A 14,561-nucleotide genomic window follows, 5' to 3' on the forward strand; every position below is an offset into this window, starting at 1 on the left:
TGTGAGCCACAATATGTGGATGGACAATCTTCATTCATTTCATTTGTGCTGTTACTGTCATATGCAGGAACAGTGGTTTAGGCAGTCAAGATCAGGGTTCAAATGTCATTTACATTCTTGCACAAAGGCAAAATCAAATTCAGACAGTCACAACAGGCCTTTATTGGGTCATCCCTGTCATGACAGTACGGTCAAATAAGCTACAGTCAATTTTAAACGCCTTCCTGAATCTCTCCTTTCAGCTGCATATGACCAAGCATACAGCATAAATAGTGATGCCAGAACCATTCAGAACTGACCAAGAATAAGAAAATATGGTAATTATTTTCTGCTTTCAAACACCAGCAAATTTTGCTACTGACTCAATAGAGCCTTGTCAAGATAAACACAAATGCTCTCTTAATTTTGACTTGAAAGCCAATTGTACTGTAGCACAGCAAAATCTGTATATATATGGCTCTACACTTGTTTTAACAGAACCAAATAGCATTTGCTGGATGGGAATTACAGCTTTCTGTTCAAAAATCAGAAGTTAATATTTCTACTATATATGTCTTCAAGAAGTTTAACCCTCACAGTTCGATCCTCCTCAGCTTTACCCATTTTCTTGGGCCACACACGATTTGTACCCCAAGAACTGCATGAATTTGTAATAACTTAGCATTTTCTTGTTTGTCTTTGCAAGCATCTCTGTATCCTATATGTCACTAAGTGCTTTCACCATTCCACTGCAGGAGTCAGTCTCATCCTCTTCTTTCTAACAGTTATGTAGAACACGTTCTATTTGAAAATTTTTTTCTTATTCCTTCCCCATCCCCAAATATAAGAGGAAGGCTTTTTCTAATTGTTTAATCAAGATGCCTTTTGAAACACCTGATTCTAACTATACACAGGGATCTCCAGAGGACACCAACAGTCTTAGGTAAGAATGCGACTGAAAATCCAATTTACCTGCTCCTTTACCCAAAAATCTTACACACTTCTTAATGAAACCAACAAACGCAAAGACAAAAATTCTTTAGACATTAAAAATACAAACCCTGGAATACCACTAACTTAACTTCCACTAGAAAATCACTTTAGTCTTGCCTTGTTATACAGGGGTCACCCATTGAAAATTGCACAAGATGCACAGGATATATCTTTAAATTACTCATAATCAACTTAAACTGCACTCAATCAGCATTGCAATATGTCATCTAACAGACACAGGAAAGTTCAAAAGGAAAAGCACATGAAAAAGCAGACTACCAAGACTACTATTGTTAAAACTACACCAGAAAGCTTAATATTTCAATACTGTATATGTTAAAATAAACAACATACACAGGTGATGAAAGCCAGTCTCTGAAAAATTTATTATTCTGTTAGAACAAGTTTACACTTAGGATGAATTCTCAAGCTTCATGCCATTAGGAAGTTTTACTAGGTTTATAGTGGAAATAAAAACAGAAATAAAAATAGATTACAATCCCAAAACACAGGCTGTACTTTCAAGTATGATCCACAGGCTTTCTTTTCCTTTTAAATCTATACATTTCCTCCTGCCTCCAGCAATCAGATCTTTTTAAATCTTTGTAAAAAGCTGCCCAGATTGTCTGTTTTCCTTTTTATAATCAAATATTTTGAAATATGAAGTTGAACAGACTAATGTAACCTGTACTAGTTCAGTTTTACTTCCACAAAGCCATCCTACTGAAGCTGTACAGCTTTCAGAGATTTATGACACCAGTTTCACAATCCTGTTCTTCTTGCCTCATTCACTCTGTATTCTCATTTTGGCTCTTAAAAAAAATTGACCCTATTTCCATTTTCTCTTCCAATGTATGCCATTGGTACTTATCCCACAGAATCTTCTTTGGATAAGATGGGCATAAAGAGAGGATATGGATGATTTACTAGGATGATTATTTTTCAAAGCAGTAAAGCTTAGCCTGTTGAATTTGCACTTGACATTGCATAATTAAATTCCTGGAAGTGGACTGGTTTGTAAGTTATACTACACAAAGCAACAGTGAACACTGAATGCTCTAAGCTTCAAATTATAAAGTAGTAGCAAGAATTATAATTGTTAGTTCAAGTCATAATTACTAGAAATAGATTGTTTAGTTCAATACGAAGAGAAATATTTCCTAATTTTTATAGGTTTGAAATAGTTTCCATTCTGACTCTTTCTGGCCAAAATGCATTTAAATAAATGGTTCAAATTTGCTTCAGTGTTAATTTTTACACATTAGACAATATAACATTTACCATTTAATATGCAGCATTGGCCATATACTCACCCACTTGGATGCTATTCTTCTCTACCTATTATATGGATGACTGATTTCAGTATCAAGTTTTAAGAGTTATTCCTCAATACATTTACTAAACCAAATAAATAATATAACAACAAAAAATTACTGCTTTTCTCACAAGCATTCCATCTTAAATGAATAATAATCTAGATACAGATATATGGTCAATTTTTTTTTAAACATAGATTGTCAAACAGTTCTCCCAAACTTTGAACTTAGTAGAAGCACACTTACTGATCAGTTGTGGAAAGGCAGAAGAAATATTAAGTCTTGCCTACAAGTTATTCGGTTTTCAGGACAGAGGGGAGAGGAGAGGAGGAGAAATAAATAAAAATATAAAAGTGCCCAAATTTATTTTATCTGCTTCATCCTTCACACTCGAAATAATAGAACCATATATAGTTATCAAATACTGGACTTACGCTCATATTCCTATCCCAGATCTGGATAGAGCCATCTTGACAGCCAGCTGCAATAAGTTTCCCATCTCTGCTGTATGTGCAAGTTGTAGGAATCACTCGTTTACCTTGAACTGATCGCGGCTTAAATACGCTTTTGTGCTTTTTTTCATTGTTAACATCCCAAGTCCTCACAGTTCTGAAAAAATAGTTTAAATAAATAGTTATTTTAGATAATGTTAATATATATAAAATAATTCTTCTTGTGATAAAACCAAACACCTTTTCCAGCACAAATGGCATATAATATTGCTCAAATTAAGCTGTAATGGCAAAATAGCATTTAAGCTATGAGGACAACTTTTCAAATAAGAGATATCATGTTCACTAAAATGCATCTGAAGTTACAAAGTAATTAAAAACAAACAAAAAAAAACCCAAAACAAAACACTTCACCCCAAAACTCTCATGTAAATACGTTAATGATTTAGAATTTGGAAGATAAAAAAAAGTTAATACACATGTACTACATAATCTCCACTGCCACTGGAAGTCAGGCAGAAGAAAGTATTCAGTCCTCTACAAAGAATTAATACTTCAGGAAATAGGCATGAATGCTTATACAAATTCATAACTTGAACAGATTTCTTAACTATTTGGACATAACAACAACTGAATATTCTGCTTTTAACTGGTTGGCTATTCTTCACACTTTACTTTTAAAAGGCATTTTAAACATTAATTGTAATGTTATTGTAGTTCTCTTCCACTAATCATGAAGATGTTAGAGTTCTTTTATAACAATGTTCTTCAAATAATTTAGAAAGACTAATTTATGTAATACTGTTTTTTTCAGGTTGAGTTTTTCCCACATTATTAGCAAAACAAATACATCTTTTCTCTTTTTAATGGAAAAATAGTATCTGCCTGGATCTTCACTGTTCCTTAGATACAGAAAAACATCCAAATGAGAGAGAACTAAAACACTAGATACAGGTGGACTCTTTAAACTGTCTTAGATACAAATGTTTTCTGTCCATTTAATATGCTGAGGTATTTCCATATAAAAATTCAAAACTCTTCTGGCATCTAATGCAGAGAAGAGTTTCAGAATTTGGCAAAGGAAGGAAGATCATTCATTTAGAAAGAAAAAGTCTCAAGGTTCTCAAGACAACCCCATTTGTTTAGACTATACAAACATTGCCTATGATCCAACAGCACATAATTCATTGGTCTTTAGCAAAGCAAATACAACTTTAACAGAGGCTGCCATTTCTCCAGAACAAGACAAGATACCACAGCACAATATTAGGAACTTCCATCAGAGCTACAGAACCAGACAGGCCACAGAGCTGACATATAAATAATTCTAGAATAAAACAGACAAGAAAACGAGCTGGAAATACCTCAGAGAGGTTACAATCAACTGCACTTTTAATGACAGTAATCAGAAATCAGTAACTCTAAGTTAGAATGAGTAAGTAGAATTAATCTTCAGTTTTCCATAATAAAGTCAAGGTTAGTTTCATTTTTAAAAGTCTTCAAATCTCCTATGTGTAAGGCATCACTTCATCACCATATTTGGTGCTCTAGCACAAGACGTTCAAGCGTTCTGATGATTAGTTTGGGTTTGAGGTGTTGGTGAGTTTGTTGTTTGATGGTTTTAACTATTATTTTTATTTTAAATGATGCACTATATTGCAAGTATGATTACGTTCATTAGAAGATTTTCAGAAATTGCTTTCATCCTCAATCACTATATGACTCTGACATTCCCTTTTTCATCTCCTTGTTTGGTCAATACCCATCTCAGTCTTTCATTCACACTTTCATTCACACTTTCTCCCCTTTTGATATTTGCTCAAAACTTGAGTCTTTTTCTTTCCTTCATAATACTCAATACCTCCAAAATCTCATCTGAATGTCCTGCAACTTCAGCTTCTCTTTTTCCTTCAGTGATGACCATTTCCTACCGAACAGCTCTGTCCCCTCTTACAGTGCAAGTTCGCAAGGACTGCTTCGGCACACCCCTTCTCAGGTGGTGCACCTGGTAATAACAGTTATGTGCAGGGAACTTCAAAGCCCTTTCATTACAGATGCCTCACAGCACCTCAGATGTAATTCCAGAAAAAATCTCTTGAGAATCTTTTACCATCCTAATTCTTTATTTCTGCTGGCATGGAATGACTTTTTTAAACCCTGCAATTTCCTCTTTTTAGGGCTCAATGCCCTGACAAAACCTCAAAAATTGGCTACACTAAGAGCATATTCAAACATTTTTATCATTTTACCTTTCTACTGTAAAGGAAAAAGAAGCACTTGTATACTTATTCCTTATAAAACACATTAAAAGAAGTATGAGCCCTAAATCAGCTGTAGTATCAGCTGAAATATCCAAGTTGTCTAAACTGCTATTTCCATTGCAGACAGTTGGCCATATTCCCAAACATATGAGTTACATGCCCTGTCAAAAATGCCCACATAGCCTACAGTATATATTTAATATTCCCTCAATGTTTTTCTTAATGTCCCCACACTGAGCATGTGTTTGCTGTTGCCTTGCTGCTACTGGATCTAATGAAAGAAAAAATTATACTAAATATCTTGAAGAAATCACCTATATATTAGTTACAAATTTGTCTGTCACTCCCAGAGTCTTAATTCTTGAGCTAAGAATGAGCTCATTAATGTCTTCTTTCACATAAGTTCTTTTCAGTATTTTTATTCTTTATGGAAATACTTCCTATTTTAAAATGGACATCATATTGCAAACACATAATACTATGTGCAAAATTTCAGCTTAGCATGGTTTCTGACTGAATCACCACCAACTAAAACACTAGGAGTCATCTCTAAACTATGTATGTGTTTCCTTCAGACCACTGAGAGACTAGAAGACAGGATCACTGAAGGAGCCTGGGGAAATACCTTCATTGGAATGAAAGGAGGTTTAGGCTGGACATTGGGAAGACTTTCTTCACAGGAAGGGTGATTAGACACAGGAATGGGCTGCCCAGGGACATGGTAGAGTCACATCCTTGGAAGTGTTTGAGGAAAGACTGCACATGGCACTGAGTGCCATGGTCTGGTTGACCATGGTGGGTCACAGGCTGGAATGAATCCCAGAGGCCTTTTCCTACCTAATTAATTCTTTGGCTGTATATGCCCAGCTGTGAGCACTCACAGCCCAGAGAGCCATATGTGTCCTGGGCTGCATCCAGAGCTCTGTTGGTAGCAGGGGAGGGAGGGGATTCTGCCCCTCTGCTCTGCTTTGGTGAGACCCACCTGGAGCTGCATGCAGCATAAAAAGGATACGGACCTGTTGAAGCAAGTCCAGAGGAGGCAAAAAAGAGGATCAGGGGGCTGGAGTACAACTCCTATGAGGATAGGATGAGAGCTGGGTTTGCCCAGACAGGAAAAGAGAAGGCTCTGGGGAGACCAAAAGCGACTGCAAGTACTAAAAAAAGGCTTGTAAAAAAGATGGAAAGCGATTTTTACACAAGCAGACAGTGATAGCACAAGGGGGAACAGTTTAAACTAAAGAAGGAGAGATTTAGGATCAGTATTAGGAACAAATCCTTTACTGCGACAATGTGAGGCCCTGGTACAGGTTGCTCAGAGAAGTTGTGGATGTCACTTCCCCAGAAATGTTCCAAGATCTGGTTGGACAAGGATGTGAGCAATCTGGTCTAGCAGGTGGCATCCCTGACCTTGGCTGGAAGAGGGGGGACTTTGGAATTAGATAATCTCTGAAGTTTCTTCCAATTCAGCCCATTCTGTGGTACTGTGACTAAAATCTACCTGCTCCTATTCTAGTCAGAAGGAAAGAAGATAAAAAGGAAAAGAAGCATAGAAACCCAAATAATTTACCTTCAGGTAATATTGTCTTTAAATTGGCAATTATAGCAAAAATATATGGACTGCTCCCATATATTCTCTCCCCTTCTGACCCACAATCAGCATACCAGTAACAGTCAACTCAGGGTACATTATGTAATTATGACTCTGGGGTTTTCTTCTGGAATATTTTGTACCATGTAATGATTTCCTCTTCCTCAGACATAATGAAAAAATAAACGAATGAGATTGCATTACAGAAGTTCTATTTTCACTTCCTAAGCTCAGAAGATTCACTTCTCTGAGCTCCGTCTGTTGCTTGGGTTGAAATGAGTAAAAACGTTTTACCCCTGCATCAGATAATTTCCAGGGTACTCATTTTATTAAAAAAACCCTTATTCTTAAGAGTATCTCCTCAGAAGTAAAAAAGTGGGAGATGAAACAATACCACTGTTTTATGCTCTATGTTGCACCACTTAGCAGAAGTATAATATTAATATTTATCTGTTTATCTGATAGGCAGAACCAAGGTATTTTTGAACTCCAGTGAAAACAAAAGAAAAGCATTTCCTGAATAAGTCTTTTTTTCCACCTGAAAACAAACTGTTTAATCAAAGTCTGTTCTTTAGTAAAAAGAACAGAGGGTTTTTTTAAAACTATACTTCTAACATATACTGTTGTTTGCTCATTACATCAAGTTTTAATATATTCATCCCATCAACATTTATGATTTCTCTTCCATAAATTCCTTTTCAGTTCAAATATCCATGAAGAAGGCTTCACATGCATATGTTTAAATTTAACTTCTTAAATTATGGATTCCACATCTGCAAAACAGATTTTGCAAAAGTGATTTTGTAAAGTTCTTATATTTGCCAAGAGCAATTCAAAGCAACTTAGAAAAGGAGGGAAATGTTCTTTTGGAAAGGTAATGTGGGTATTTTCATGACCACTGAGAAGTTAAATGACACATAATAAACAACTAATTTAATCACTGAGGTTCTAGGGGAGGTTTTGGCAAGATTTTTTCCCAAAAAATTTTTTTTCTCTTTTTCTCTTTTTTTCTCATGTTCTTATGATGTTATTAGTAACTTAAAATCTCTAATAAAATTAATTATTGTCAATGCTGCTGCATTGCACAAATTATTATAGTTATGTAGCTGCATTTCCCAGACTGCAAGCACAAAAAATTTCTCAGTCATGAGTCAGCTAGACGCTGCCCTAATACAATCTGTTGAAACTCAAGAAATGAACCAATGTTAACTTCAAAAGCCAGACCTGCCAAATTCCACTAAGCTTTTTCGTCTGTCCCACCTCCTCTGTTTTTACTGCACTGGAAAACTCTATTGCACAATGTTGAATGTTACTCGCATTTAATATGCTAAGTCTACTCTGCATAATGAAGTCTACTCTTATCACTTGAAATACAAAAGAAGCAAAGAGTACATTATTGTTAAAATGTATTGTTAAAAGTACAGAACAGGCTTAACGTTGTACATCTAATAACCTAATTATAGTGTTCACCTTTGCAATGTATTATAGTGCCTACCTATGTAATATAAGGTGGCAAAACTTAACATACTTCAAAATCATCCTACAAATATGGTGGCAATGGAATTGATCAGGCCCATACAAGATGACATCAAGTCATCAGTGATAGAAAACACATTTCTAAAGTGTTTAATTAAGACTCTTTATAAACAAAAAAGCAACCGATCTTATAGTAAGGGTTTCTTTAAATCTCTTTTATCACATAAAACAAACATATGTACATGGGAATGAAATTAAGGAACTTATTAATACACTGGAAAATTGCCTAAAGGAGAATATTTAAAGAGGTTAGTTAAGAAATAGCTGCAAAGTTCTGTTAAGATGTACTTCATGCATATGGAGGTGCATCATTATATCAGAAAGAAAACTTCCATTATTGTGTTCTTTTTGCCCTCTTTTAGCAGAAGTAAGTTATAGTCTTCTTCTGTTGTGCGCAGAGGACCCAAGGAAGATTGAGCCACCTGCCAGACAATGAAAAAATTTGTACACATAAATGGGTGGAGAAATTCAGAGAAACTTTCCATACTTGTTTGGCAGAAAAACTTCTAAAAAAGATACCTACTTCCAGCATTTGAACAGAATCAAAATAATTTGAACCAGAATGCAAGAAAAGTCACATCCAACATATGTAAAATCATAATTACGGAAGGAACTGCCAAAAATATGTACACAACTTAGTAATTTATAACAACTCTACTTTTCTGTCACTTAAATAAACTCAAAATGTAAAAAGTCAAGGAGAAAAATTTAACAGAGTAAAAAAAAATGTATGTGGTATACACCAAATGAGCTAAGCAACTATGAAACCATATTTTTCTATATTTTCAAATTAAACTGGTAGCCTTTTTTTGACAGGAGAAATTACCATTCATTTGTACAAAGTACAAAAGTACAAAGTACATCATTTGTATGCACAAAAGCAGCTGAATCTTAATTACTGGGGTGGAGTAGATTAAAACCTAGTAACAATGAATGGGAACTGCTCCCATTCTCCAGCGTGAAGGAACCAAAAAAGCAACCAACTCAAAATCAAAATGACACATAAGCATGTCTGAGAGAACATGGAGAGTAAGTGTTCTGAATTATTAAGCAAAAATCCTGCTGATGGCCAATATATGCAACATTTGAGGAAAATTAAATTAGAAAAGGAGACAGAGAAGAACTGGAGGAATATTAGATCAGAAGCAATGGACTGCTGCGCAGTATGTTCATGGGAGGAAAATGGCAGCAGCCAATACTAGCGAGTTATGACATACAATCACTTCTGACTGAGAACACAGTCATTCAGACACAAAAGATTACCCACCAGTAAGTCTGTGTGACCCTTTAGAGGTTATACTGTAAAGACACAGTAGAATACCTATTGACAGAACCTCTTACTTATGGCATAAAGAGTCTGTTTTTAATGAAATCAAAGATCACAAGCTTTCTGGACTGAGTAATTTTTGCTTTTTCACAAATTAAATCACTGGGTCAGACTAACAATACAAAAAGGCACTCTTAAGGTTAAAAATTCAAGAGTAGAAACAAATTTTCTAGAAACAAGTAAGCAAATAACATAACACAAGTCTTTTGACATTTTTTAATCAATAGAACCTGTACATAAAATGGCATAATATTTGCATATGGATTGCTTATCTATTTCAGCTGCTCCCTTCTACATACCTCTCCAAAGTGACGGAAAATACATCCTTTGGAATTTAGCACTCTTTTTTTTTTTTAAGTACTTTATTCAGAACCTGAAGATTCCCTCAAAGTATCTACAGATCAGTTCATCAAAATGACCAATTCCAAAATTTGGTCATCCTCAAAGATTTTACAGCAATATGATATTTTGCATATCATATTGGCAGAAAGGAGTGACAAAATACTACACAGTAAAAACCCAATTCTGCATTTTAAATGTTGCCATTTATTAACTATCATCAACAGCTGTTAAGTCAAAGCTCAAGAAAGAGCATCAAGTCACACAAATGGAAATATTTCAGAATGAATCTTAAAAGAAATTGCAAGATTCTGCTCTATACTGTCTTCCACCTTCACTTTGAACTTTCCACTGAATTGCCAAAATAAAATTCAGATAAATACCTTGCTATATGCAGTCTTCAAAGATTCTGAATGCTTTAATTCAAAACATTAAGTTTCATCTGGAACCTAAAAGTTTCACGATTTTTTTTTTCTTTATAAAAATTTTAAGATAGTCACAATTTGCTTTGAATGTAATTGCTAACTTGGAAGACAGTATAACATATTAATACACAAATCACATATAGGGAAAGTTTAAGATCAAAAGGAAAGTAAATGATGGAAATTTTTCAATAAAAACAGAGGAACAACAATACTACATGTCTATTCCATTAACAGTTAATATTAAGTTCCAATGCAGTTACTGATGTTCAGCAGCATTTTCCTCACATCAAAACAAATACTCTGAAAATAAATATAACAAAACGTTTTGTGGGAGAAACTTTATAACCTTAGAACACAAAAAGAGCTATTATGGGAAAGAACACACAAGCAGAATGAAAGGCTGAGAAGGAAAAAAAAAAAGTGAAAAGAAGACCAATTGCATACAACTAAAAAAAAAAAAAAAAAACAAAAAACTAAGATGACTGCTGGACAGAAAGCAATACTTGAGAGTATGCAGGCATGCCATACCAGTAAGAATCCTCACTTCTAAGCAAGGAGGATTAATATTCAACATACATGATATATTCAGTGTTGCTTAGAATACAGAAAAATAGAAGAAATCTAAAAACATTGATTACATTCTGAAGACAGGATAATTGTTAGCGGTTGAGGTGGGAATGGGACAAACATCTTCCCCATCTCACCAAATCAAACTAACAGCTTCAAGAATCTATGCACAAGAATAAAATACATTATAAGTAAATTACGTTATTGAGAGGACATATTACTGAGAGGATACTGTACTTAAATACATTCAAATTCTGTAGAAGATGAATTGGAGGCAAAACACTGAGGCATTAAAAAACAAACAAAATTCCAAAAAGACCACCACATTAAAAAAACCCAATCTAAAAACCAATACACAAACCTGCTCCAGAGGTCTGTTTAAAATCCCAAAAGAGTAATACAGAAAAAGGTCCCTTCAGCCTACGAAAATGGTCTCCAAATTAAAGGCATATACTGTTCTGAAAACAAAGGCTGCAGGGCTAATACTTTGATTAAAAATAATTTATTTAGGGGTTCCAGTCTGTGTTGTTGTGATGGATTCCTTCTCAAAGAATTTTTTCTCAAGTTTAACTCATGGATTCAGTCTGTTTGCCTCCCCTTCCAATGGCCAACATACAGGCAAAAACTGAACATGACCATCATGCCGAAGTATAATAAGCCTTTCTCCCTTAGTATTTCCTTAAACTATTTTCCTTTCATATTTCCCTGAAACACTGACTGTATTTGATTGCAATTGTGATAAACATTTGGGCAGCTAAAAAGCACTAAGAGAAAAACATCTTGCTTGGTTTTGAATTACTTTGTCACTGCGACTGACAGCTAATTTGCTTTGTTTCTTGTTGATGATCTCTTCACATACACATCTGACTGAAGAAAAAGGTGTTTATCTTTGCATCAACCATTAAGACCGCAATCATTCCTTCAGTTCAAATCAGTAAGGTACCTAATAGCAAGTCTTCAGAAAACAGTGCACTGACTAGGTTAGAGAACTATCCCCTGAAGGTATTTTCTTCCAATGAGTAATAGATTCAGTGATTTCAATGAAGGATATTGAGCACTGTAAGAGTCAATAGGCTTTTGACTTAATATTAATTCAAAGTCTATGTTCATGCTGTGCTATTTAAAAAGCTGAGCACTGGTATTTTCCTGAGACTGTGTAGCACTTCACACACAAAAAGTCCTTCAATTACTATTCCAGCAACATCTAACATCAATATTATTATTATTTCTATATAGAACATTAGATAAATTACAGGTATTATGTGAATCAATTCTGAGAGCTGTGACAGTAAAAGTAGATACAATTTTATGTCACTTTCCAAATGGGGCAAGCAGGCAATGAACTGAGATCTCATCTCCCACTTAGGAAAGATAAAGTGGGATGTAATCAATCTCCCTAGGGGGTACATCTGATTAAGACCAAAGGAGAAGACTTCTGGTAAAGGACATCTTGACAGTTCAAGTTACTGTCACCTGCATGAATTGAAATTACTCAAGAGCAGTCTTGCGTGATACTGCAAAAGGAGGAGGGGTTAATCACTGGGAAAACAGCATGCTTTCTAAAGAGCTGATTAGTCATGGCTATAAAATAGCTTAGGCTCACTAAAATCTCAAGGTTTTTTCACTCCATTAAATAGCTTAAATTGGAACACTCAGCTGAACTCTTCATTACACCAGTGAAAAATCAACCGAAATTAAACAGTCAAGGATGGAAAAGCTCTCTAAGACAACACCTCAGCTGACCCTACATGCATTAGTTTTATCTGCTTTCTCTGTCATCTTAGATCTTACTCAGACATTTTTCTGCAGGTCCATTAGCAATGAACTGCAATCTAACAAAGGTAAGTAACTCAACGGAGCAAATTGTAAGCCTTAAATGTATTTTGATTTCTAGTTATAGAATCTGCTCTATACAGTGCAAAGTTTGACTCAGCTGCACGAATTAAGTATGCACCTTGGGCTACAGAAAATTGAAAGTGAATTTTACTTTGTCTTTATGTATGAAGTACCAATCTTCATACATTGCAGTGTAATCACATAAAAACTTATGACCTACTTATAAAGACCAGGAAAAACTGTAGCACATAAGGTAAATGCAAATTTAGGAATTTGTATTTAGATTTTCCAGAATATCCACCGAAGTCTGTGACTGTCACCAGATGACACAAGCAAAAACAACGCACCACAGCCTTGGTCACGATGAAGAGACTAATTTATTTTTTCTGACCCCAATCTTTTATAGTTCTCAAAAGATGCCAGTGGATTGGAGGGTGAACGTGCCACCTCTCCAACTGGACACTCGACACTGACACTGGACAAACTACCTGCACATCAAATTTCTCCGCCTCTATAAAAGAATGCAAAACGGTAGGTTGTTTGCAGAAAGTTGTGTGAGAAAGTTCTCTACAAGAATGTAAACTCAGAAGGCTTTAGAAAACTCTTGATAACCAGGGTGACATGAGACACTTCCGTCATCCTCACAGGAATTTAGAAAGGAAAAAAGCATCTCCTCAAGAAAAAAAAAATTACAGTTCTTAGCCTCAGAACTCTGGAGAGTCAAGATCCAGTCCCACATCTGTCTGGATAACCACACAGAACATTTTTTCATATAGCATCATCATGGCCTACTCATATTATAATACTGACACTACTGAGGAAGCCCCTATATTATTTTCTTACTTTTGTGTGAAGTTAAAAGTTTAAAGTAATAGATTAGTAGACAAAATAGTACTAAATTTTATGATTCTCAAGGATAACCACTAGGGACTTATGCACTCTTATTAATTATATTCTCCACATGCAAAAAAATGGTGGGGATTTTGCTGAGTTTAAAGTATGTAGAATTAAAAATAGGAAAGGCAGGACACAACTAAAAATGTTTCTAACAATCTGATTTTTCTTAAAAAAAAAACAGCAGAGAACTGACCTGTTTCATAGCTTAATTTGATAAAAATATCAAATAGCTCTACAGTTTGAACATGTTACTTGTAGTCCTCTAGTCTTCTGTTTGCTTGAAGCCCTGAAATTTCTGACTGTTCAGAAATTCACCTTTTAGTTCACTGCACAACCTGCTGCTACCTGAGCAACTTGACCTGAGTTGGCTTTGCACTAAGCAGGGAATTGAAACAGATGAACTCCAGATGTCCTCTTCAACCTAAATTATTCTGTGACTACAGACAACTCAAAAGGGTACTCTACCATGCATTTAGAACATATAAATATTCCTGGAAGGGACGCATAATTCTTACATCTAAAATTCTATGAACCATGAAAAACCTGCTCAAAAGCTAGTAAAAACAGAACTTAGAACTAAGCCAAAAATCACAATAAAGACATACAAATGTCACCAGTATCTCCAAGTTTAAGAGCTACTGGGAGACAGAAAAATCTGAGACTGACTGGAAAATCTGCAGAAGCTCCCACTAATGTTCACTGTCCTAAATGTTGTAAAGACATGTCTTGTCTCCACTTTCTAACTGCATTCATGAATGGTTAAAAGTGCTCACTGACATACAGAGCAATCAAATTTTAACTTGCAGTTGAGAGCACTCCTACAAAGGTCAATCAAGTAGCAGGAAAATGCTCTAGTAATTTTTGTTTGTTTGTTTTTACTCAGCTAGAATTCATGGATGCTTCCTCAGTAATTCAGCTATTCTTTAAGTGAGTACAAATGACCAGCTCTACTCTTTCTTTTTACCTAAGGAATCAGCAAAATTTTTAATTCTTACTTTCTTAGAATCACAGACCAGAATCACATAATATCATGGAATGGACGGGA

General features: G+C 35.1%; 1 protein-coding gene across 1 annotated transcript in view; it reads right to left on the minus strand.

Annotated features, from left to right (window-relative positions):
- WDR70 (WD repeat domain 70) overlaps window positions 1-14,561 on the minus strand; it is a 136,990-nt gene that overhangs the window by 52,988 nt on the left and 69,441 nt on the right. Inside the window, exon 10 of the mRNA XM_054003062.1 lies at window positions 2,723-2,897. Within this exon, the coding sequence (XP_053859037.1) occupies window positions 2,723-2,897 (175 nt within the window). The remainder of the gene's footprint in view (window positions 1-2,722; window positions 2,898-14,561) is intronic.

The sequence above is a fragment of the Vidua macroura genome, chromosome Z (assembly GCF_024509145.1).
Source record: "Vidua macroura isolate BioBank_ID:100142 chromosome Z, ASM2450914v1, whole genome shotgun sequence".
NCBI classification, from domain to species: Eukaryota; Metazoa; Chordata; class Aves; order Passeriformes; family Viduidae; genus Vidua; species Vidua macroura.